At 40.5% G+C, this 26,431-nt stretch overlaps 1 protein-coding gene across 4 annotated transcripts in view; it reads left to right on the top strand.

Annotated features, from left to right (window-relative positions):
* ephb2b (eph receptor B2b) overlaps positions 1–26,431 on the top strand; it is a 126,548-nt gene that overhangs the window by 42,426 nt on the left and 57,691 nt on the right. For all 4 annotated transcript variants that reach the window (XM_044349073.1, XM_044349071.1, XM_044349072.1 and 1 more), the window contains exons 2-3: positions 5,815–5,894; positions 15,730–16,414. In XM_044349073.1, coding sequence (XP_044205008.1) covers positions 5,815–5,894; positions 15,730–16,414 — 765 coding nt within the window. The remainder of the gene's footprint in view (positions 1–5,814; positions 5,895–15,729; positions 16,415–26,431) is intronic.

Here is a 26,431-nt window from a genome sequence, read left to right as displayed (position 1 = left end):
TTGCTTAGATTGATGTCTCTCCGCCATGAAATATGGTGTCACTCAGAACTAACTACATTTTAATGGAGAGGCTATACTAATGATACACCTACAGGTGCCTTTAATAGAAAAAACACATCTCGATGCATGGAAAGAAAAGCTATACTTTCAGATGATTGGCAAGACAATGGGATGTTGTAATCCAAGGTGAGATAAGACAGTGGCAGTTACTGAAAAATAATATGCAGCCTTCCATGGAATAGTGGATTGTTGAAAAAGCTTTGCAAATTATATTGTTATATTTTGCAGAGCTAGTAGGTATTATTTTAGTAGAACGATGTGGTGAGAGAAAAAAAATAATCTGTAGTATTTGGTATCTCTAAATTTGTATTTAGAACATATAATACTGGCTCTGCCAGTGGGCAGCTCTATATAAACAAAGGCAGTGTATGGTGGGAGAAGACTGCCACCAGTACAGTATCTGGTTATTGTATGTTTGGGACAATAATAACACCATATTCCATCATCAGAAACATAAAAGAAATCTGTGAGATAAAGGTAGTTACAGTCCTATTGAACTTGACAGTTTTTCAGTCATATGTCAGGTAGTAGTTTTTACTTCTCTTACATTTTTTTTGGCTATTGCCCCTTGGCCTTGCTGACAAGTAAAGTTACACTGACTGATAACACAGCTCGGTTGTGTAGGGATTACTGTCGTACATCCTGCTTTAGGCCCCTGGGAACGCCATGCTGTATCATTCTGTCAACAGTTAGTGCTCTGAGAGTGCTCTACTTTCTGTGCATTTGTGTTTGTGTGTGTGGTACCATATTTCAGACTGCACCGTCCTTTGCCAAAAACAACTGCCCAGCTTCCTCCCTCATCTTTCCTTGCCTTGAACACACACCACTCCGCAGCCTTGATGAGGTGGGGTTGAACTTTGAGCCCTACCTCATCGCTCCTCGTAACACCCCAACTCCAAACTTGCCTCGAATCGGGACCCAACAATAACCTTGACTCCACATAAATCTCCTTGACGGGGTGATGTCTCACCAGTGACACACCATGTAGTGGCCTGGATACCCAGGGCTGCATGCCAGTCTGTCTTTGACTCTTGAAAACAGAGAAAAAAGCTGTGCTGCTGAGGTTTTGGGCCAGTGCCACATGGTCCACAATGCCCCTGTTTCATTGTAAATGTGGGATTAAGAATTCATTTAACACACAGGACTATGCTGTTATGTGACAGTGGTGGGAGCTCTACTGTACCTTAATGGGCCCAGCTTGTGCTGACAGATAAGTTGAGCTGAGTCGCTCTGAAGCAGGGGCTCCATCCACTTCTTCCCTTCAAATGAAACAGACTGTTATTCTTTCCAACGGGCCATACAGTAGCCCTGTCCATCATTAAAGCTATGAATCATGTCTCTGCACTTGCACTAGCTCCCTCAGGGGTATATCATTGCTTTGCCCCTTAATCTGGGCAGATTTCCGTGCTGGGTCCGCTATATAGGGTTCTGTTTTTAGCACAATGAACAGCTTGCTCATGTTACTCTGCAACTTCACTGCATACCACAATCTTCCCACATTTGCCATCAAATGCTAGGGTTTCAGGTGTACAGTGAAATGCAAGTAAATGCACATGCGCCCTTCAGCAGCGGTTAAACTGAACTTTACATAGCATGGCGTTTATGGGGAGAATGTTTAGCTGCTTTTTAGCCCTTATAGCTGACATTATCACAGCAGTGGAAAGCACTATATGTGGTTTGTGTCAATGTTGAATTGAATGTTAAGGGATTTGTTCCATAGAGAGCAGAGGCTGCAGTTCCGCTGGTGAGAAAGATAAAAAGGAGTCATGCCTCCAAGCTGCTTCACGCTGTTTTGGAGGTCAATTGCTTCTTCAAAATACCCTCATTAAACTGTAGGCTCTAAATATAGGCAAGTTTGTTTGAAAATTGGCATATTCTCTTTGATTCTGGTTTGAACTACCATGTCAAAGTAATTTATATGCAGGGTATTTCCTCAATAGTGATGCAATAAGTTGCAAAGCAATTGTCAAAACGGATTTTTCATGCTGAGAAAAAGAGTCAAGGAGAAATATCTGGAGTCAGCCTTTAAACATTATAATTACACGTGAGCATGTACCAGCATGAATGTACTCCTTTGGAAAGCTGCACTTGTTGTCTTCCCTGCCTGGGGAAAAGGTGAATGAGATGGAAGGTTGAGTTTAGTTGTGGGATTATTCATGACAGTATAGAAAGTTTCCATCCATCAAACAGACAGAATTCTGTCTATATCTGCTAACTAATTGGCCATCCATCTGTCAAATCCTGATTTCCGTGCCCTTTGGACAAGGTATGAATGGTCAGTCGCCGCCGTAACCGCAATTGTTGAGAAACAGGCTGGCAGAAAAAATAAATAATATAACCGCAGGTAAACAGTGCCTTGTGCAGGGAAAGTGAATGAATCCTATATTCCTCTCATTTAATAATGCTGGAATACAAAAGCGTGTAGATAACTTTGTGTCTGAAGGCTTTGTATGTATTTGCATGTGTAAAATGTTTATTTTCTTACTTGTTGTAGTTGTTGGAGCTGAAATGTCTATTCTGTGAACAGCTCTCCTCTGTATCCCTCATTCAAAATGCTGCTGCCTTCTTTAGAAAGCTGAGATGCAGCATTGACCCCTCTTAGAGAAGAAGAGTGTTGTTGTAGGACCACGGCCCCCCCCCCCCTCCCCCCCTCCTCTCCACCCGCCTGTCACTTCAGACAGCCTCTCACTGGAGAGCTCTCTCTCAGATCAGCACTAAACTCTCTCCTTAGTCTCAGGAAGTGTTGGAGGAAGCACTCTTCGCCTAGTAGGCTTTTCTTAGACTCCTCTAGTTCTCATTGCATATTCATAGCCCCCTCAACAGTCAATGGTATCAAGTTTATAAAAAGAAACAAGGAATAAAAGACATCCACTCTTGAATTATTTACAGTAATGTTGTGGATATGCTCTGTAATTTTCAGAAAATATATGAAGATCTGAACATGAATGTTTAATATTAAAAAACAATCCATTCTTTGTGTAGACAGTGAAGTATTGCTGCTGCCTTTGACCGCCAGCATAGAGGCCATTTTCCCATGAGCTCAAACAGTTAAAACACTTTTCTGCATCACTCCACTGCCACACAAAAATGCAAAGACACTCAGCACTGCGAGAAGGAAACTGAGAGACCACAATTTATCATCAGATCGTAGAGCAGTGGACGTGGCCTCCTGAGCAACACATTCTGGTGTTAGCAACTAAAGCATGATACAACCTTTTCTAATGGTTCTGCTTAGGTACTCATTGTACTTGGTTAAGGTTAGGGAATGATATTTGATAAGTATTGAAATAGTTAAAGGTGACGTGACAAGAAACACAACAAGTGCCCAAAAGCAAAAACAAAAGTGATTCCTGAGGTTGGATTCAAGTGAGCACCTTTACACCTTGTCCTCCTCCTGATTAATAGCCAACAACGTCTCGCTGAGCAGCCATGCTCTGCCACGGCTGGGGGTTCAGACTGTGAACGAGGTGGTGGCTGACAATGGTGAGGTATGTGCCGCTCTGCTCCACGGGAGGTAATGAATCGGTTTGGCTGCCAGGACTGAAGCGTAGACAGCAAGAGGAAGAAAAGTGATCAGTCTTTCAGGGTGAGGTAGTTCTTGTCCAGCATCCGGGACCGCTGATAGCAGAGAGACAAAGCGTGAAAAAGAGGGGAAGGGAGGGAGAGAAATAAAAAAAAGGATGGGGTTCTGTGTCAGAGAGGGAAGAGAAAGAAAGGAGAAACAATGGAGGGGAAGCTATTGAGAAAGGAGCAAAGTAAAGGAGCGGGTGGTGAGGAGATTTAAAGACAGAGAAAGCAGGTAGAAATCGGAGAAATATGCGGCTGAAAAAGAGAAAAAAGGGAGGATGGGGAGAGGGTTGGGTGTCACCCAGTCTGTGTTAACATTCCTGGGGAAATGTGCTCCCTGTTCCCCCACAACACTCCCTAAACCACCACAGAGGGGGTTCATTATTCTCACTTTACTCCTCCACTAATTATCGTTATCATTATGGGGGATAATTACCATTTCACTGCCTAACACCCATGTAGGCTGCTCGGCTCAGAGTCACACACAAGGTTATCAATAGCTGCTCAATTGCAGTCTCATCTGCCTAATTATACGATTTGGGCTTTGTGATAACTGAATAGGATGTGAAATCTAGCATTATGCCTTGTGAGTAGTGGTGAGACACGGAAAGTCAGCAGAAGGCCCTGAAATAAACCAATGCATGTGGAGCCTGTTAATTAAAAGCTGTGGCTTTCGCTGGAATATAAATCAGAGGAAATCCAGGGTTATGAAACAACTGGAAGTCTCTAAAATATCCTGCATGCTGGTACAGAGCTGAGTATGCAGTTAGCATTAAAGAAAATCCCATGAGATGTAACCTCAGATCTTCCATTTTTGGTTTCTTTCACTGTGTAATACATTTCACAATTTTTTTTTTTTTACTTGCTATATGATTTTATGTGCTCTGTTTTATTTTTTCATTAGGATTAACTTTTAATTAACCCGCACTATGAAGATCAATGCAGTCCTTTCATATCACAAAATTAATGAAGAGCCACAGCCACATTCAATTGCTCACCAGATCTGTATCACAGTCGCCGTCTGTGGCTTATGCTAAGCTTAGTAGCAGTGTTTGTCAAAGGGGGGTTTCTAAATCCCTCTGTGGCATTTTGGAGTTGCAGCTGACACCTCGAACCTGATGAAAGCTGTCTTCATGTGCTGCAGTTCAGCACTAGAAGACTGAAACAGGCCTAATCAGCAGGAGAAATTCATTAGATCTGCCCTCCAAGAGAATAGCAGAGCCGTGAGGACGTCGGGGTTGGGAAAAGAGGGCATGAGGGCATAGGTACACAGGGACAGAAGGTGACAATATGAAGCGTATGACGGACAGTTGGGTCAGGCTGGTGGAATGTTTGCCACTGAGGACCTCATGACAGACAGGAGGCACATTGTCTTTGACCCCAATTACCAGAGGTGTTTCTTTCCACTAGTTAATCCACGGCCCCTCCTCTGTACCGTGGAGATTTGCTTTTCCAGTCTGTTGTTTTTCCTACAAAGTCATATGGATGATGGCATTGTTTGGATGTGTCTGACCTGTTGTGAAACTACTAGCAGTCAAACTAGAAATCTGTCCGTTCCTTAAAGCAACACACGGATTGTCTCAGTGTGGTTATCTATATTAGGCCTGCAGCTAATGATCGTTTTCATCGTTGATTACTTTGTTGGTTATTTTTATGATTAATCGTACAGTCAGGAATAGTAAAAAATGTCCCCTGAAAGGTCTCAAAGCTTAAGTTTACCACTTAACATTGCTAAATTTGTCCGACCAACAGTATAAAACTCAAACATATGTAATTTAAAATGATATGAAACAACAAAAAAGCAGAAAATCCTCCCAAACTTTAACCAGGATTGTTGATTTAAAAATTACTTAAACAGTTAATTGATCATCAAAAATGTTGCTCACTATGATGCCTGTGTAGTTAATTATCTGTACCTTACATGCACTGCAGTAATTACAACACCGTGCTCACATAGCATGTATGAACAAAATATGCTGGGAAAAACAAGAAAGAAGCTAAGAAAACAGTAATTGAAAACCCTTTTAAGAACCCCTTGCATAATATTCAGAAATATGTTGCCCTCCTACTTATATTCCTCTCCTCAAAATGTTTCTAATACTCAAGTGGTTTCCATTTAACAGCATTACCATTTTCATGTTGTCAGGAGATTATCTGACCACCGTCTCTCCTTCCGTCTTTCCACAGAGACACTCATGGATTCCACCACAGCCACAGCGGAACTGGGCTGGACAGTCTACCCCGTGTCAGGGTCTAGTGACAACAGCGTAAGTGACATGCTCTACTTTCAATATTGCTCTGCCTCTGATAATTAAGGTTTAATTCAATTATTGAACTATTATTTAAGTAATCATATAATTGCAATTTTTTTTTTCATCGAGGCAAAGATTAAATGTGGGGTTGCCCTCTTTTTTGTTAGATGTAAAAGTGCAACTAGTGTGTCAATCTCCTATGATAAATGTATTTCTTGTGGATGCCAGTGTTTTGGTTTCTCACTCTAAGGTCAAAGATCATCTAATGAACCAGCCTGCTCCCCAGAGTGAGATAAATTATTTCACCAAAAAAACAAGAAGTGGAAAATAAAACAGGGTCAACGTGCGGCTAAAGAAATAACTGAATAGAACAATGCGAGTCCACATTAATAGATGTTTAATGAAGAAAACTTTTTGTTTGGTATAGTTTTTGAAGAGCAGATACGGCCAATTTTTCTTTTTGAATAACAGCATAGTTCCACAAAGACTACATTTGATTATTCACCAGCTCCATATTTATTTGGTTTATTCTTCCATTAATCCTGGTCCTGGTTTTGAACATTTAACCCGATATGAACTTTCTGGTTCATGACAAACCCAGTATGAATGAACAATCATAAACTTAAAGCTAAATACTTGTGTTTATGTGCCAGGCTAGAAACTACGTGTTATATAGACCCCGATGGTGTTTGATGCACAGTATTTCCACATGGTTTGCCAGGGCATTGGTTCCTCCTAGCCACATGCAAGCCAGGCCCACTTAAAGCAGCCAAAACCAAAGTCTCAGTCTCCTTCACTTTTTTCCCCACCACAAGATTTAGACTTCTTAGAATGAGTCCAGAAGAGAGAAAAAATGTTGTAGACTTATTTGCTGGTGCATTTCAAAAAACCACTGCCGATTTTATTCAATTATTTATGCTTCTGTGGTTTGTATTAAAGATGGTTTGAATTATAGTCTATCATGCTGTGTCTTTTTGCACAAAAAATGGCAGCACAGAGAGCTGGCCTTCAACAGTTCCATGATACAACTTCAAAGTTGTTCAACAGTAATTTAGGACAACTTCATCTCTCCCAACCTGAGGGCATGTTGTCTCCTCCCTGCTAATTCCTACTATCAATACTGAAGCACAAAGACGCCTGGTTTCCTTTTCTCTCGCCAGCTCTGGATTCAATCTGCACAAAGAGAGCTTACGCACACACACACCAACTCCAAAGACAGTTTACATCACATCTTCCTTTCATCTTTGCAAAATGTTCAGTACAGCAAAACATTCACTCAATCCATATCTTATAACGAGTTAAGTCAGACTCAAAATTTGAATATTTATTAATCAGGAAAGATCATTCATGCAAGCAATTTTGTTCAGTAAAACTGCTCACTGTGGCGTGAGTGAGGTGAAATTAGGAAATAAACATCAAACACAAAAACCCCTAAGTGCTTCAAGAATCATCTACAGCCTGATTCTGGGTTAGTTTTCTCTTCACATCAGGTTTGACTAACAAGCTCATGAGAACTTTCCAATGTGTGCTCTTATTTTCTGCTTTTGACTTAAGATAATGCCATGCCCCTTTCCTAAAACCTCAAAATGCAGTTATGATATATCCCTCTCTTGGAGTGCAATGAAATGCGAACAAGTTCCTAAGCCCCTGGATTTAGTCAGGTATAGGTTGGCCTTATCAGCGTGGGCACTGAAGTTTTACGATGATACGGCTGAGCTTGTCAAAAGCACAGTCCATTGGAAAGTGAAGAGTGAGAGAGATGGAGATAGCTTGTCCCTCGTGGCCCGGGGCAACAGGTGTGGAAACAGAGCTCGCTCTCCCTCTCGGTATAACAGCAAGAGGTGCTTTACAGAAGCTATTGTCTTACACACATATATGCATGGCTTCATGGGCTTAGCTGGTGGATCAGTAACATCCAGCACAGCGCCGCATCAGCAGTTGGCTTTCACTACTCTGTAGAGCTTCATGAAATATATCCTAACTTGACATGTGATACTTCATGGCACAATGGAAACACAAACAAGTAACAGTATAATATTAAGTCAAAAATGTTATGGCAGTTGGTGTTATTCTACTTTTATTTTACAGGATATTTCAATATTGCCTATCAAATTATTAGTATAAGAAATTCCTTCAACTACAGCTATAAAATCAACTTTCTACGGTAGGTTTTTGGAAGTGATTTGCGTAAAACAATATTACAGTTCAGCTTGTGTAAATCAAGTTTTATAACCCTTTCTGCGTATAGCCAGGCAGTTCTTCCTTTTAATTATGTAAAATGACAGCCAAACTTATGTTGTCCTGGAGCAAGACAAGTAAGAGATCTTCATTATTCTTGACAGAGATGCCGAAAACACTGAGAACCAATGTAATATTTACCAAATCAGAATATATCCCGGGGCAATTTCAGAAGTTAGCTGCGTTCTGACTAACATTGTGGTATTCTGGCAATAAAACACATGTATCACATGACTCACTCCACCCAAGCAGGCAAACTGGTGCAGTCAGTATAGTTGGACTAACATGTAGTGAGGACGTGTGTCTTGGGGCAACTTTAGGAGACCTTAACCCGAAGAATGCATACACAGAGTATACAATGATTGATATAACAATACATATTACAATCAAGTACTTTACGTTTGAACAGAAGAACACATTAAAAAAGAATAATTTAAGAAGAAGAAACTACTACTACTACTACTAAACTCCTTTGATGCACATAACTTCTTACTCAAACTTAATTTTGGCAAAGAAACTTGTACAGCTCCTTTAACATTAGTCTATGTCAGTTACTCAGAGATCTTGTCACACTGAGTAGCTGCTATGTTACATGGAGATAATGTATAGCCGGCTAGCAGAGCAGGGTTAAGTGGTCAATGTTTTCTTCTCAAGTGGAGCTGAGAAATGTGTGAACATCAGGGACCAGTTGTTTAGTCTAGTAGACCAGTCTTGGCCTTATACTGGTCTTAGATTGTCAGGTTAGACTAGTCTTAAGTCTGTCTGTTGCACAAATATTAAGACTGACTTAATTAAAGTTAAAAAAGTTAGCCAACCTCTCCCCCTGGCTAAGCCTGTTGTTTTTTTTCAGCTTTCAGGAAGAGGGTCCTCCTCCAGTTGCTGGATTTTTTTGTTTCCATATTCTTTTTTGGATTCTCGTACCATATACTTAAAACGATTCTGAACATCTTTGACGGTTCTAATGACCGTTGGATTTATGCTGTTTACCTTTTCAGTTATTTTCTCCCATACTTGGTATCGCTACAGATTTCCGTTAAGTTCAATAAAACTACTAAATAACACAGTTTTTCAGCATTGTATTCCTCCAGCAGACATAGGTTTTCAGCAGGTGTAAATTGTGTCGATATTCCTTTGCTAATTGTTGCTGTTGCATCCGCCATTTCTTCTCTTCTGTGAAGTGTCTTATTTCATGCATAATGCATTGTGCGACAGGCTATCTTAGTCACTTATAGGAAAGCTTTATGCTACAGGTAAATTTAAGTGTCCATAGCAAGTTATATTTAGTCAAAGACTTCTCTATTTTTATCCAACTGGCCCCAGGTCAGACCTCCTGACCCACTCATTGCTACGCTGAAGTACTGACAACAGAAGCCATTTAGAAATAGACTTATGGCCGCAGGGAGCACACAGAGCTACTGTGGAAGGAAAACTGAGGTCTCCTGCATAGGCGGAGAACATAATGAGGTGGTGTGTGTGGGTTAGGTTATCATTATGGATGTGTCATAATGTGCTGTACCGGTATAAATTCTAGTGTCACTTAGGGACACACACAGCAGAGTTTACTGGACTGCAATATGCAGTGAATGTTGCGAAATGTTTGTGACACAAATGAGTTCCTACTGCATATTGTATTAGAATTCCTTTGGAATAAGATTGAGGTTGTTTACGTATAATTGTGGGCATGTGTGGCAGACCGAGATGACATACTTTTTTCACACAGCCTTTATATTTCTTTATAAGTAATTTGTTGAACATACTCGTGTATTGGACTCACTGGAGTTTAAAGTGACCACAAATTTACTGTGATTCACAATTAAAGTCTGTGAAATTATATTTTAGGAATTATACAAAGAAATATGCAAACATAATCCACATGTAATTTTGTGGACTGGGGGTAAAAGATGGAATTGTTTTCCTGGTTGCACATGTTGTGCATTAGTAGTGGACAGTGGTAATTGGACTTGACTGCAGCAGACAGTTCTACTTAAGTCTCTGTGTGTGTGTGTGTGTGAGTCTCTCCTCTCTATGAAGCTAGGTCTCCTGCAGGATTTGGCTCCCATGGCCTCTCTCGTAGTAATTGAATGCAGAGAGTGGGTGTCATTTGTCCTCTGTCCCTCTAGGGAAGGCACTCTTGTTCTGACAGATTTCCCACAACTGCAAATGGGGCGACTGTGCCCCAAGAGTTTTCCACTGAGTTTCTCTCCCAGCTTTTGTGTGAATAATTTATTTACTTCTGTCAGTGATAGAGCGCTGATATGTAATGTGGCTCCACATCGTGAAGGCAGTCCAGGTTAATTCAAACACCGTAAAGACAAGACGTGATAAGTACACAGTTCATGTTGTGTCAAAACATTGAAACCTTTAAATCCTTGAGTGTTCTGACAGTGCGTTCACACTGCTACTTGACTGATTTGTTGCTTTATCCGAACCAATTGTGGGTTGTAGAAGAGGCTGTTCCCTAGTTGTCTTGTGCAGCTGTAGAGTTTTAGCTATGAGAAATATGTGTTTCTCACAAACTCTGTATAATGCTGGTTTGCCACTGTCTTAAAGAAACCTACTTTTGATCAATAAAAAGTTAATAATATAATATAATAATTGTGATACTTCTATGATATTACTTATACCTATAATACTTCTGAGCTCACAGTTGACCATAATGATGGGTGCAGTAATGAATATAGTCCTTTGTTTTGGGATTGACTATTCGGGTAGTCTTCCAAATAACAGTTTTGCATTCATTCAAATGGCTTTGAATGACTGTAATGACCATCAATCTCTCTTCCAATTGCCCGACAGATCTTTTCATCAAAAATCCAACTGGTTGTTGAAGACCACTGTCCATAAAGAGTGTAGTTGTGGTCAACTTTCTGCAGCCAACAAACTTGTTGACCGTCTGCGCGTTGGCTTCGTTTTCTTGGTTGTGCAGATGTGCAGGAAATTGAGAATTCTGACAACTTGATTGTGTCGCTTGCAGTATGAATGCATTGTAACAGCATAATAGTCCCAACAGAGCAATAAAACGGGTGACGAATCAACAGCCATTTGTCTGTTTGCGGATTCTTGGCATCTGTTGCTTGACTGACTGCCCTTGAAAGTGGATATCCCCCGAAATGCAGCCTTTTCTTCTAAGGTTTTACATGAGTATTTTGTTTGTATTTTGTATTGTTTTCACTTAGGATTAACAGTTGGTGGTGGTTGATTTTATCTTTTGAGTCAATGTAGCTGTTGCTAATCCCTTTGAGGTCACAACTGTATTTAACGTCTATACAAATAACAGACTGATATGTCCTTGAGCATGTTTCTGAACGTGCCTGTGCTCACTCAATGTAAAACAATTAGGGTTTAAATGTCAGTTAAATACACAAGATGGAAATGTAAAATGGCAAAAGTGTACAGTAATTAGTTGCTACAAAAAGTTGCTTCATAAAGGTTTAAAAAGGTATGAGACCTTAGACTTAGGCTATTTTATCTTTTCGACTTGTGAATGAAGCAAAAAGCTGTCTTTGGTGAATTGTCGTAGCTCTATGGGTAAACTTTAGTTTATATTTCAGCTTAGACAGTGCATTCTGCATTGCTTTACAGATAAAGCAGGCCCTACTGTCATGGAGATATATGGATTGCAGGTCAGCTGAACTTTTCTCTCTCTCTCCTCGAATGGCAGAGGAGATATTGATTCTGAACCTCATTCTCAGAGCGTCACTGAACTGTGGCACCTCATATAACTCCAGAGGAAGAGAGGAGCAGCTGACATATAGTAGTCTATACAATCCTGGCCATAGTCTAACCACTATAATCTATATTCACTTCAGACAGATTTTCTGCACAAGGTGTTTGTCTCTCAGTACTGCTGCTCTAGCATGACATGAATTATAATCTCTAGCTGATCCAAGGTTGGTGTGAGAAAGTCATTTATTAACCAAGTAGAACGTGGTCTAACGACTCTTTGAATCAGACAGAAAATCACTTTAATTGGCAGAAAGATAAAGGTGAAGGAATTTACAAGGACTGTTCACATAACAGCTTAATCTACATCTAACTATGGGAGTAACTGTTTAGGCCACAAATGTGACTACTGGTCTTTCTGTATTATTCATGCAAGACTTCTTAATGTTTTGCTAATATAACAGAAGTATTGAGGGACTATTGGAAATGGTGTGTATACTTGAGACATAAAATATCACATGCTGGTGATTTCCTAGTGTTGGATTTTTGTCTGCTTGAAATAAATGGGCAACACTCAGCAGGTTAAACCAAGCGCTGAAAGTTATTTGCCAACCCGGATTGACCCAGGATTATTAGTCTCAGGACCCCAACAAGAGCAATTAAAACATAAAACGTGTTTTTGTTTGGAGCCAGTCACCCGTTCTGTTTCACACCATTGGATTTTCATTGCACAAGTATGGTTTTGTGTGCGGTGTTTCTCAGAGGAAGGAATCACATCCAGTGTACCACGAAAAAACCCCTTGCTTGTTGTTTACCCTAAAGTAGTTTTATGTCTTTTAACAAATGCAAATGGGCTTCTGATAATATTTGTTGTGCCTTTAGTTAGTAAGAAATGTCTTTGATCATTCCGATATTAAACATCTGTTTATTTTATGTTACAGTAATGCACTATTCAGTGCACACAGCTCTGTTTGAATCAGAAAAAAACAATATTTTTCCAAAAGCAACAGGATCGCAGTAGAATAAGCTTGAGAGTTTGTTTCCATCATCATCTGAGGGCACCTCATCCCCTCTAGCTAATCCATCTTGACATCCACCACCAGCGTTACCTCCACCTTCACTACTTAAAACACATGACCACCCTTTTACAGCACTCTCGGTAAAGAACCAGGAGAAAAAAGCTGTGAAAATGAAGACGTTTCTTCTAATTTCACACTCTGCGCTTGATCGTTAGGCTCTTATTATGCCCCATTTGCTTCCCTCCACTGGCTGTGATGAAAGCGGGGCAAAGAGGCCATGACAGGACAAAAAGGGGCCCTCCATCAAAACACATTTTGTTTGGGGTCTTTTTTAGCTTGGCTCAACCCTTCCCCCCACATCACTGCCAACACTTTCCCCTGCAGTTTCCCGTGTCTGCATCCCTCATTAGCAGCAACCCCCACCTGTCTCCACATTCATTTTATTAAACTGCGATTGTCCAATGCTCTGTGCTCAGTAGAAGCGGACCGCCTGCTCTTGTTTAATTGGCCCACAGCCTCCCCACTGCTCTTCAACAAGTGGGAAGGTCAATGGCTGCTCATGACCTGGGATGATGATGTCTGCCAGTACAGGCCAAAAGACAAATTTATCCTTGAAGCATACCAAGAATCTGCAGCATACAGTCACAGTCGCTTTATTTGAATGATTTTGAAGCTACTGTATAGATAAATTAAAACTGAACACATCAGTTCATGCTGGTGTGATGCAATAGTGGAATTCCACTTGCATCGACATGTACTCTGATATTCTGTATGATCGAATTTGAGGTCTACACAGCTAAACTTCACTTGATTTAACATAAAAAAAATATAGTGTTTTCATAAGTCCACTTCAAACAGAATTATGTGAACATGTTTAGAGAGTTTTGAGGAGTAAGGTCATCAGTTCATTGACTCTGAACTCTTCAAACAAAACTTTTCAAGTTCTAGTAATTGTCACTTAAAAAAAATCATCTTTTATGACGAATGGTTTTGTGTGCTTATGTGCAATTAAATTAAAGAATAAAACTTAATAGCTGAAGTTTCATTATAGTTTTCTGTTAAGCTGCATTCTTTTCTTGCTCATTATTAGTATTATTTTTGGCTGCACATCAGTCTTTTCTGTTTAGGTTGGCTCTTTCGATGGTTTGGGTCAAGCCAAGCATCACACTCACAGTGATTAATTAGGACATGGGAATTAAGAACTAAAGCTGTTCTAATTAGACAGAGAGCGTTTGATAGAACGCCGGTTTGTAACAAGAGGGGTGACTTTCTTCTCCCAACCCGTCAAAATCTGTCAAAATCCTCACCAAGTGGGCACTAATTTGAGAAATTATATCAGCTGTGAAGTGAAGAGTGAAGGGGGGGAGTTAGAGTGGTCGAAGCGCGGAGGGTTGAAGCTGGTGCAAGCTTTGGGATTGAGAACAGCCTTTTTCCTTTGGCTGAGAAGCTGAGGTCAAGGTCATGACCTGCTTGGTGGTTAGAGCGCATGGTGTTTAAAGCTGAGGTCCTTGATCCATGGCCAAGGGGCAGGAAAACCGCAGAGGTTGCATCTGGAGTCTGTACAGTCAGAGAGTACTCAATTCGGTATGCAATATGTGGACTTTGAAGTAGAACAGAATACCCAGAAAACCTGAAGCGAAATTTGTCCCTTGATTTTTTTTTATATGATACCTGTGTAATATGATTATGTCATTTTAGTGTGACTTTTTTTTTTTTTTGTGGAAAATTCATGTCATGTTTCCACGGTACTTAACTGTAGTGAAAGGAGCTTTCACTACAATGTCAATAACCCATTACAGTATGTGCTATGAATGTGTCCTATTAAGATACAATAAAAAAGTAGGACACACTGTCACATAAACCAGAGTCTGCCTAATCTGTTCAAGTGACTTAATGTCACGTATCCAGTTTGTCTTGAATCGTTATAGTATGTGAATTGTTTCCTCAATGAGAGGACAGGAAAGCGGAGGGTGAATATCACATCTTGCCTGTACAAAGCAGGGTTTTTATTTCTTTAACATTTAACATTCATTTTAAAAATGAATACTCATAGTCAAATAAGTACTGTATATAAAAATAATGGCAGCTTCACCTTACATTTTGAGACAGAAAAAAAGGCAAATTTATTGATGCTATAAACCAAGGGGGGTCTTTAGTGGCGACTTTATAATGCCAGCCTTTCTGTTGGCTTTACCTGTCAAAGAAAGCCATGGTACCAAGTGCCAGGTAACAGATGAATTCATACCCTGCCCTAAAAATGTCCAAACACTGGAACCCATTCAGCCATCACAGAGCAGCTATTCTCCTGGACTTAAAAAATCCACCTCTTGGATTTCAGAAAGTCATTTAAACACATAAGCCCCAAACGGTGAAACCCATAACTGTGATAGTTTTGCAGTTTATTGACTATGGCTGTTTTGAAAATGACTTTATTTACTTTATTATATGTATATATATGTATGGTTCAGACTAACTAACTTGTGAGTAGTTTTGTTAGTATACCAGTACTACAAGGAATGGGAGGACATGCTGGAAAGGCTGGTTCTCATTTGTTCCATCAGTCTAATGCATCCATGTCAACTGGGTTATTAGGGAGATATTAGGTTTCTTCGCATCATCTAATCAATTTAATCAAAATGTTGCCTTAAGCTGATTACTCCCAGTAATCAAAGTATTATAAAGTGTGCATGAAAACATAGTTGTTATTACTACAAAGTATGTATCAGCAGGGGCTTTATGATAGTTTGTAATTAGAAACATTTAGAGCATTTACTGCTTTACAGCTGAATTGCACTTAATTGAATGAATCAAGTTAACCATATGCCTTAATTACCACAATTTTCTCCACAAAATTCTGTACCTAAATCAAACTCCTTGTCAAAGTATTCACAGAGGAAAACATTGACCCTTTTTTATGTTTCTCCTTACAGTGGGAGGAGGTGAGCGGTTATGATGAAAACATGAATACCATCCGGACTTACCAGGTCTGCAATGTTTTCGACAACAATCAGAACAACTGGGTACGGACGAAGTACATCCGGCGTCGTGGTGCGCAACGGATCCATGTTGAGATGAAGTTCTCAGTGAGGGACTGCAGCAGCATCCCCAATGTGCCAGGCTCCTGTAAAGAGACGTTTAACCTCTATTACTACGAATCAGATTCTGACACTGCCACTAGAAACTCACCTGCTTGGATGGAGAACCCTTGGATCAAGGTCGACACCATAGCAGCTGACGAGAGCTTCTCCCAGGTGGACCTAGGGGGCAGAGTAATGAAGATCAACACTGAAATTCGGAGCTTTGGCCCTGTGTCACGAAATGGCTTCTACCTGGCCTTCCAAGACTACGGCGGCTGCATGTCGCTCATCGCTGTTCGTGTCTTCTACCGAAAATGCCCTCGTATCATCACTAACGGGGCGTTGTTCCAGGAGACACTCTCAGGGGCAGAGAGCACCTCCCTGGTGGCTGCGAGGGGTGTTTGCATCCCTAATGCAGAGGAGGTCGATGTGCCCATTAAGCTGTATTGCAATGGGGATGGAGAATGGATGGTACCCATTGGACGCTGCATGTGTAAGGCTGGGAACGAGGCTGTGGAAAATGGGACCGTATGTCGAGGTATGTTTTGCTCTTATTATGTTTTTATCATATCTGCCAAGCATAATGAATCAGTCAGCTCTGCCATCGTAACAGAGTGATCCAAATATTAAAGGATACTAGTGAAACAGTGCTGCTGTCTGGTAGCACACTCTCTATTTTAAGCTGCTCCAGGTATCTTTTCAATTCCATTGAATGGACGGTATAAGATAGTGATGTGTGGAATGTATTGAAAAACATGATGGAAAGCACAGTATATACATTCTGTGCATAGATTAATCAACTGAGGACATCACCATATTTCCATAAAAATGATCATCACCCCTTTCTGTTTATTTTCCAACAGGAATACATTTCTGAATTTGGCAATTCACATGTTAATTCTGGCTGGGGTTTGATCTGAAAATACACCTTTTGATGTTGTGACTGCACAACATGTTCGGTTTATTTCTTCTGAGCTGCCATAAAAGGATGGGTGCTGCTCATCACAGGTGTTTGGTTGCAAATCACAACAACTTATTAGTGAAAAAATTATTAATTGCTTTTCTTCCCTTGGACCCTAATTATAACCCCTTTATCCAGATGTAAAGAATTGTATCAAATGCACTTGCAGGGTGTGATATTGTTACTAGGGCATGTGTAGGGTCTTCCTTCCATATTTGAATGGATTTTTTTTCAGATTTAAAAGGATATATAAACATTCAACCTCTCTTTGCAGAGCAGCACCTCTTTGTGCATATTTAGCAAAACTCATGCTTAATAGAAATGCAAAGAAAATAAGAACATCAATTTGGAATCTGTAAAATTTCAGCGCTAATCTTTTGTTGGTAGAATGCCTCCTTCCATCCATGAGGACAAAGAGGATATTTTTCAAAATTGCCTGCATTTTCCTATCAATTGGAATCCCTCACAGGCAAATGGATTTGGCTTTTCAAAACATCGATGTACCCAACATTTACCTGCGCCATGCCCTATCCGCACTGTGGCAGGTGGTATTTGGTCAACGTGCTCAGAGATCTTGATTACTCGAAACAGCAAGACAGCGTGTAGCCTGCAGACTGGAGCCATGCTGATCCAGCCCAGCCCAGCACAACAAACCACCCACCTGCGTTTTAGATCGGTGTGTTGCTGCCTCTCTTATGCGCGCCTGTAATTACAACACATCCCCCAGTGTCTGTGTGCTGCGAGGGGAAATGTGATGGGTGCTGCCTCACAAACACTGCCAGGCCTCTTCAATGACTACTAATGAGGAAAGGCACCAGCTCCTTAAGGAATACAGGCCAATAAGAGGCACGTGAAGATAGCTACTCTTGCTGTAGCAAGCTACTCTGAATCCACATCACCCCGCATAATTACATAAATCTGCTTGTATTTTGACCTACATGTAATTCACTGCATGTGGTGGATTGAAACATCTCAGGGGTGTCCTCAGTCATGGTGTTTTTTGTGCTAAACGGGATTATACAATTAAATGCTGTCCACTCAACAGGGAAAGCATGTTGATCCATTTCATATCCTCTCAGCGCTGGGCATGGGACTGTGCACAGGCTTTGTTACCCATGGTCCGCTGACCGCATGCTTTCTTCCTCTTCTGCATTAGTGAAAGTCATACTGATAAATTCAAGCGCTGCAGGGCCCTTAGACATACTGTACTGACACTAACTAAAACACAGATTCCTGTAAACAGACAAATTTTGATCATTCTGTCTGTCACCCTGTCTTCCCTGATCACATGGCGCAGTGACTGAATATTAAAGCTTTATGAGAAGGATGCATTATCTGAGAGTGCAGCTGTGGAATGCAGCAAAATGCCATGCACAGTGATGGATTTTTATGGCTCCATACAATAGTTATGAGCCTCAGCACAAACAACAGGGAAATGTGTATTTTACCAAGAAAAAAAATAAAACCATTAAAGTTACAAAGGTTATTATTCTGTGGTTCCTCCATTGTTCAGAAGCTCTTTTTCATGGAGGGCTGCCACCACTTGGGCTACACTCTAGTCATCTTCCTAAACACTGAAAACTGATATCAGTGCTTCAAACTGTGGTCGGTTACCGCCTTTCAACTGCCAGAACTTGGATAATGAATTGATCTATGAAAGATGCGCCTTTGCCTGCTGATATTATGGGGTAATGAATTGATTTGTGAGAGGTGCCCTCACAGGGTTTGTAAGATATCTTCTTTCATAACTGGATTATGGAGCCACAGAGACAGCATGAAACAGCAAAGATGAAAGAAATTATTTGTACTGTAATATTAATAACCCAGGCAATGCTTTGTTCTAACATCTCCACAACTAAACGTGTAATTACGCATGTAACAATTAAATCCTTGGCAGGATTCCTGGCAAATAATTATGCTGTCATGAAATCTGTCAAAATATTGATAGTAGAGGGGTGCTTACATCAAATTGCGAAGGCCTTTTTTTCACTGTGATTGTCTTACAAGTGAGATTAAGTTTCCTCTCTAAGAAGTGCTCAGAGTGAAGGAACCACACCAGGGCCTTTCAGGAGAGACGGCCCTGAAAAGAGAGATCTTATTTCCCCTCAGAGCCTTGAGGAGATGGTGCACCACAGAGACACATGAGGTCCTGTTTGCCCTTGTTGTTCACTCCAGAATGAAAAGCATTCTCTTCAGTGGGGTACAATGAGACCCATGTTCATGGGTGGAATCGCAAACTCACTTAACAATGCCCATGTGTGTTTTTTCACTGTAATCTGATCATCTAACCCCCATGCTATTGTGAGTTCAAGGGTCTCGACTGTGGGAGTGTGGCTCGTGTTATGGGGCAGTGAAGATTCAGTGGGAGGCAATCTGTCTCAGTGATACTAACGCTTCTTGGTTAAGTTTTTGTTAATGACTGTATTTGAGGAGAACTGTAAAACAAGCATTGCAGTTTGCTTGGCCCTGTGGCCTAGATTTGTGGAGAGGAGTCAGAAGTTAACATCACACAGCGTGACAGCAGATAAAATAGTGCAACTTTGTTTATTAGCACAGCTAGTCTTTCTGGGGTCCACATTTAAAAACATACATTAAACATTACAGTCAACAAGAAGACATATATTGGAGAATAACATTAATATGTATGAGTAAAACTTGCACTGATGACTCTCTCAACAGAGTTACCAGCAAAAGCTACAAATCCGCATATGCATAGCATCCTACAAATATGATGTTCCTAGGTGTTCCTTATTTGCTTTTTAAACATTGATTTCTGTGTTTATTTAGTCAGTAACAGAGGTAAAAAAGTGGAAACCAGCTTTCTGTTGCCTGTCAGGTGTTATATGTATGAGTCTAAATTGTGTTTTTTAATTGACTGTACTGTAAAACTTTCCATGTTGAGAGGAGAAGTGCAGTGATCAGCCTGTCTTAAATCTTTAGCCAGTTGAGACGGAAGTGCATGCTATTGATGTTAGTGCCGTACGGACACTGGAGAGCAAGGTGTGCCGCCTTGTTCTGTACTAGCTCGAGTTTGCTTAAATCCTTTTTTTTTGTGGCATTCACCCATATTATCTGGCAGTAATCAAGCTGCTAAAGAATAAGACTACTGAATACAAGTTTAGTTGAATTAGGCGTATGGTATTTTCTGCATCACCTTACTACAGCTAATGCCTTGTACATTATATTGACAATAGTGTCGATACGTTTTGACCAGGACAATTTGTTGTCAAGGGTGATGCCCAATAGCTTGGTTTCCTTTACTTGATGGATAGGTGTTTTATTTATAAAGAGTTTAAGCTCTGGCTCTCACCTTGGAGAGTGATTTGAATCAAATACTATGCTGTTTGTGTTAGATATGTTAAGTATCAGTTTGTTTTCAAGGATCCACTTTCCGATAATATCTAGCTCCCTGTTCAAGGTGGCAGGTCAGATCAGCAGGTGTTATTGCTGCTGATGCATGTACTGTAAATCGTTGGTAAAAATGGAATATATAAGTGGGCCTAGGCAGCCCCCTTGAGGAACTCCAAATGCCTCAAACACGCTATCTGAGTAACTTCCATTAAAGAAGACACTCTGCGATCTATTTACCAGATAGCTTTCCATCCAGGCAGCTGCAGATTGTCTAAATCCATAACACTCAAGCTTTTCAAGCTTGTGGTCAATAACATCAAATGCTGCCATAAAATCTAATAGTACTGATCCACAGATCATTTTGTTGTCCAGATCTCTGTACCAGTCATCTGTTTTTTGCACTAGAGCTGTGCGTGTAGTGTCCCTTTCAGTAAGCATGCTGGAAATTTATCAGATTATCTACTGCGAGGTTTTCTTGTATTTGATCAAATACTGTTTTCTCAAAGATCTTAGTGCTGGTAACAAGCTTATGGGATGACTATTAGGGCCACCAAATGATGTTTACCTGTGTTTGGGCAGTGGAATAACTTTAGCTTTTTTCCAAGCCTGTGGAAAGATAGATTGTTTCAGGCTGGTATTCACAGATTGGGTGTGTAATATAGTGTATAGCCATTTGAATCAGTTTACCATCTATATTATCAATCCCTGGTTGTTTGTCATTACATGTTAATTTTTTTTAAACTTTTCTCTCAAAATGGCAGGGTTTATCCCTCACGATATTTTTTATGTTAAAAATGGATAAGCTATTGTCTGTCCCATGTGATAATTCTCTCCCTAATTTATATACCCTGCCTCTGAAGTAATCATTCAAGTAATTTGCAATTTCTTTGGGTTTTGTGATAAAGGTACCCCCAGACTCATTAAATGTAGGTTGTGGAAAGGTGTTTCTTCCCATTATATTTTTTAGTGCACTCCAAAGCTTTTTCCCATTATTCTTTGTCCTATTTAACTGTAGAGCATAATATTGTTTCTTCTTCTTTTGATTAAGTTCCTTAAACTACAAATATTCAAATGAGCAGTCTTCAAGCTTTTTTTTGTCCCTGAAAAATGTTACCACTTTCTCCTCTGATTCTGACCACCTTTTGTTCTCAGTCTCAGGGATACCATCAATAATCACATTGTGTTACATGGACTGACCAAAGTCCACTTTGGCGTCTATTACAATAATTGATTCAGCCAACTGTTTCATATTGTACACACTCTCCCATTCATGTGTAGTGGAAATCATAGTGTGAAAATGATTTTGATGGTGAAACCAATTAGGTTGCCTGAGAAATTCTTAGAGGAAAGAGAAGTGAGAGACGTTTAAACCTATCAGATAAACATAAATTCGAAATTTTGCATGCATTATTTTACCATTGATAAGCACATTTTTAATGTAAAGTTCCATAACTAAATGTTCTACTTGTACAGGTTCGGGATAATTCCAGTTCATACTTTAAAATCATTAATAGATAGCAAATCTGTGAAAACATAACCAAATCCCTGCCTACACTTGGTTTACATAGATGCACTCGCAAAAAGACTTGCGCACTCATAGGCTATTCCAAGTTTCAGATATACTATACTGTATAATGGACATAACAAATTCTACTGAACATGCACGACAGGCCCCTTGACAAGTCAGTAAGTCACATGAATGATAAGCATTTTTAGGTCACAGTGTGGAGAATTTAGAACAACAGTAGTGCCTCATTTAATGTCAGTCTCTTGGTGAGGTCTGCATGGTGGGTAGTAGCTGCTTGGAAGCAAGGTTCCTGCAGTTGCACCCAGAGCAATTAGATTAAGGACGGAAGGCTTCAGTAATTCTTCAGCCAAATGTGGTTGTAGATAAAGAGAGTTAGGGGGATCGAGTGCAAAGGTAGGTGCTGGGCAGACATGATTGGATAGACATGATTGCATGGAAAAGAGGAGGGGAGGAGGCAAAGACAGGAAATGAGTCCCCCTAACCCACTGTCAGAATCCCAATTATTGCAGCCTCTTCGTCTGGAGAGGGTTTAAGGGTGGAAATCAGCATAGCACAGACAAATCCACGGCGCTGCCTTTTATTTCCCTGGGTGCCTCTGTCTTTAATGGCAGCTCTAATTGACTAACAGTGCACGTGGGGAACTGCCACGCTGATGACTGGATGACTGTCCTCTGCGCTGGAACAAGACACAAAGCAAAACAAAACAAACACACCCCCTCAAGGCTTTTGCTGCATTGTGCATTGTGCAAACAAAGATGAAGGAAGGTTTGCATTGGGCTGCAGTAACGAAGAGAAAGGGAGGGAGAGAGAGAGAGAGAAAATAAGAAAAAGAGAAAGGGAGACCGAAATGTCAACAGTCTGCCTCCAAAACAGGCATTCATACAATATTATGTGAAAGTTACAGCCACAGTTATTCTCTTAGATTGATGGCTGCTCTGGCTGCTGTTAGGAGCGGTTTAGTTAAGCATAAGGAATACAAATGAGCGCCTGAACAGATGTTCATTACTGCAACATTTGCCTGTTAAATGGCATCACAGACAACACGACTTAATTTCTGCATCATAGGCAATATCACTTAATTTCTGTTACTGATCCTTTCATTTAGACCCAATAAAAGGTCTGCGATTTGTATTTGATAGAGGTAGCCTCTTTCGTCTGTACACATTATAGGATGTTGTAACAGCAGGAGGCGAGCCAGCAAGCTCTAAGACATGTCATTCTGTCCGCAGAGGCCCCAGGGAGCATTCAGGAGCCTTTATTCCCTCTTCCCCACTGTGATGGGATTTCAGTATGGCCAGGTGCTGTTTTTCTCTCTGCCAGTCTCCTTTTTCTCTGTCTGTTCTGCACCCTGCACACATCCATACAGCATAGGAAAGAGGTAGAAAACGAGAATTAGAGAGGGGAGGGGGGGGGGGGTAGTCTGATGAGAGGAAATGAAATAAACACACTCTGTACCTCTGAAATACATTAATTTAACGTGAGTGCACAATATCACATTGTGGTGCACAAACACATACTACCATATGCAGCCATGTGCACACACAGGAACATTGTATATCCACACCCATACACTTTATCATCCTCATTTTCACAGCACATCCATCATATGCCGATGTGATAACGTGACCTGCGATCCCTGCGAATCTCCCTGAACTCAGAGATCATGGCCTGTTAAGCCTGTAAACGTTTTCCACATGTTTTTGCACATGTCGGGTTCTGCTCCATATGCCAGAGCAAGGTTCAGCCCCCCCGTCACACTGCTCATTATCCCACACCATCTTTTGAATCTCAAATTCAGACAGTATGACCTCTTATAATTCCAGCACCTCTTTTTTTTTTTCACATCATCGGTCATCTCATCTACTGTAGAGGCTTCTTGAAGGCCTGGTTCTTGCTTGTGACACCTATCCCTGTCTCACCCTGAGCCCCAGGATACCAGACAGCCTGATGACCACAGACAGTTTTCTGGTGTTTCTGAATGAGAGCCTAGCTTGGTGACAACCCTGAGATCTTATGGTTTTGCTTTTGATAAATTCGCCTTGGACAGGTTGTCCTCACACTGAGGAAATGAGAGCTGTGCAGCATACAGAGATCCTTCCATATGTGCCTCTTTTTTCTCATCAGCGACAAGGCCAGGGCTTTGTCAAAACATCCCCATGTGCTCTCTCTCAGATGTCCTCGACTCGTGTCCTGTTAGAGGATTCAAGTTGCTCTCCCGGCTAAGGGAGACTGATGGATCAAGCATCTGTCTGGATAAAAGATGAGAAACAATCGGGCTTACAGTTAAAGACAGGAAACCCTCTCGAGTATCAGTGACCTTGTTTTCCAATGATCTATTAGAACTCGGTCAACATTGAGAGAAAATTGTGGCGTCTTGTGTTGTATGCCGTTGACCTACATTAGAGCTATTCTAAAAGTGAGAACAGAGAGAAAGCTTATCCATTCCTGACATTGGTGGGATGTTCCACGTATATCCTGCACCCGTCGTATCTAAGAGATGAGCACAGTTGTTCACACACAGTTAACCTCTTGGTCACAAGGCTGAAAGGGAAGAGTCTATATTCTGTTTCACACAAGACTGTTATCCAAGCTCATGTAACACCACAGTATTGTAGCATAAGTTAATGTTACTCTACACATAAAAGTGTATTCAACCTGAATATTTGTCCCTCGATGCTGAGTAGAAATGACAAAAACATCTGTTAGTTAGCCTATATAATACACCCTTTATTCATTGTGTTACCGTTCATTTAACTTATTTGACAGTTGGTTCCTATGAGAAGCAACTTATGTAACTGCCGTCTGCAACGACTTGGTAATCGTACAGTAAAGCAGAGGATAGGTCATTTCATCCTGTATGGAGAAGACGCACCGCAACTATAATGGAATCTAAAAAAAGTAACATCACCCACCAACAAAGATCTCTATCCTGTTAAACTCCAACTGATTAAAAATTAAATAGCTGCATTGGTGAGGTTGAGAGATGGGAGGGTAGAGATAGATCAAAATGGAAAGGCAAATGGGGGGGCGCGAGAGAAATATTAACAAAGATGCATGAAGAGCTGAGGTTTCTTTCTCTTCTTCTCCTCTTATCAGTCTTATACGCCTCAACGCCTATCAACATACGGCGCTAATAACCATGAGATATCATCTCCTTTGAGCAGCCTTTAAGGAAGACATCACAGGGGGAGAATATTAATGCTATAAACTTCCTAACTCCAGTATTTTGTGATTCAGATTACAAAATGAGAAGAGATGATTCATGCCAGATTTAGCTCTTAGGTCATTTCCATCTGCGGTCCCTGGGCAGGTACACACATTCTGATGTTTTGACTTCAACTGAGGGATTACTTGGTTGTCTGAAATGAGAAGATTTCCTGATACAGCTTCTTTCAAAACACGTTATTTAAATTTTTTAAAAGTCTAGTTTTCAACCTAAAAATAAGTTGCTTTCCTTAGTTCTCGAAAAGAAGACGTTTTTACACATAGAAAAGGTATGCCCTGTGCTGGAGTCACTCCTTTCCTCTTTTTTACACAAATAATGACATACAGTACTTAAAGTATGGCATGGATTCACAGTGAAGAGACATAAATTATAAATCTGCGTTGCTGTTCACCCACTTTATTATCTGCCGGACACTGTGAGTCCACTTTGCTTTGTGCCATGAGTCAGCACACACTGTAAATCTCTGAGCTGTCGATATATCTCTTTTGCAGTGTCACTAAATTCTTGTGCATTTAATTACTTGGCAATCAAAGTGATTTAGATTTGGAAAGTACACCCTGCTGTTCTCAAAGGAAAACAAAAAGAGAAGTTCAATTAACAGCTAATTCCAGTGCCTGAGACCAAATAAGAAAAAACAACAAACAGAAAGTATCCTTGGATTCAAGGGCAACATCTCTTTTAACCTCAGTGAATCCCTATGAGGTGATCGTGTCCACACAAGCGTTATCTAACCCACCGGGGCCTCGGCAGTGTTTGAGCAAAATCAACAACCAAATCAAGCAGTTTATATTGAGATTTATTTTTCTTTCGGATTTAATTCCGAAATGTTTAGAAATCCACTGGCTAATGTCAACTCAAAAGCTGGACGAGCATAGCAAAGGTTTCTGTCATCATCCTCCCCGGGAGGTTTCTGACTGCTGTTTGAGTTTGAAATTGAACACATGCCTCTGAAACCCCGTCGATGCAAAGTTAAGCTCTCCCCTGTTGAGAGCCACCACTGCAGGAGTGTTTGCTTTGCCAGGTTACCACCTGTGTGTTCCTGACTTCTGAGTGAACACAGGTGAATAATATTTTGTTTAATGGACATATTGTTTATATCATCCACTATATTAAGTATCAAGGCCTAAAGGATTTTTATGAAAGAGTAACACCTGCACACTGACTAAACCACAAATTTATTCAACTTTTTGATCCCATTTTGATGCTCCTCAACTCAAAAAAGACCTTTATTATTTAAAAATAATAAACCTTGTCTTACAAAATCACTGCCAATACAAAAATGTTCTTTTCTAGTCATTCATTTTCCCTAAAAAAAATAAATTCAACATATATTTTTTTTGTTTCCCGTCACATTCTTTACTGTTATATTGTTTGTAGTATTTATCCTCGCTACCTGCTTTTCCTTGTTTATCACAATATTCAATTAAGACTATAATTGTGCAGGATGAGCGTACTTGACGCTGTGCAGGAAAACAATCTTGGCTCCAAT

This window comes from Thunnus albacares, chromosome 4 (genome assembly GCF_914725855.1).
Source record: "Thunnus albacares chromosome 4, fThuAlb1.1, whole genome shotgun sequence".
Taxonomy (NCBI): domain Eukaryota; kingdom Metazoa; phylum Chordata; class Actinopteri; order Scombriformes; family Scombridae; genus Thunnus; species Thunnus albacares.
Note: the sequence above shows the minus strand (reverse complement) of the source record. Positions and strands in the feature narration are given on the sequence as shown.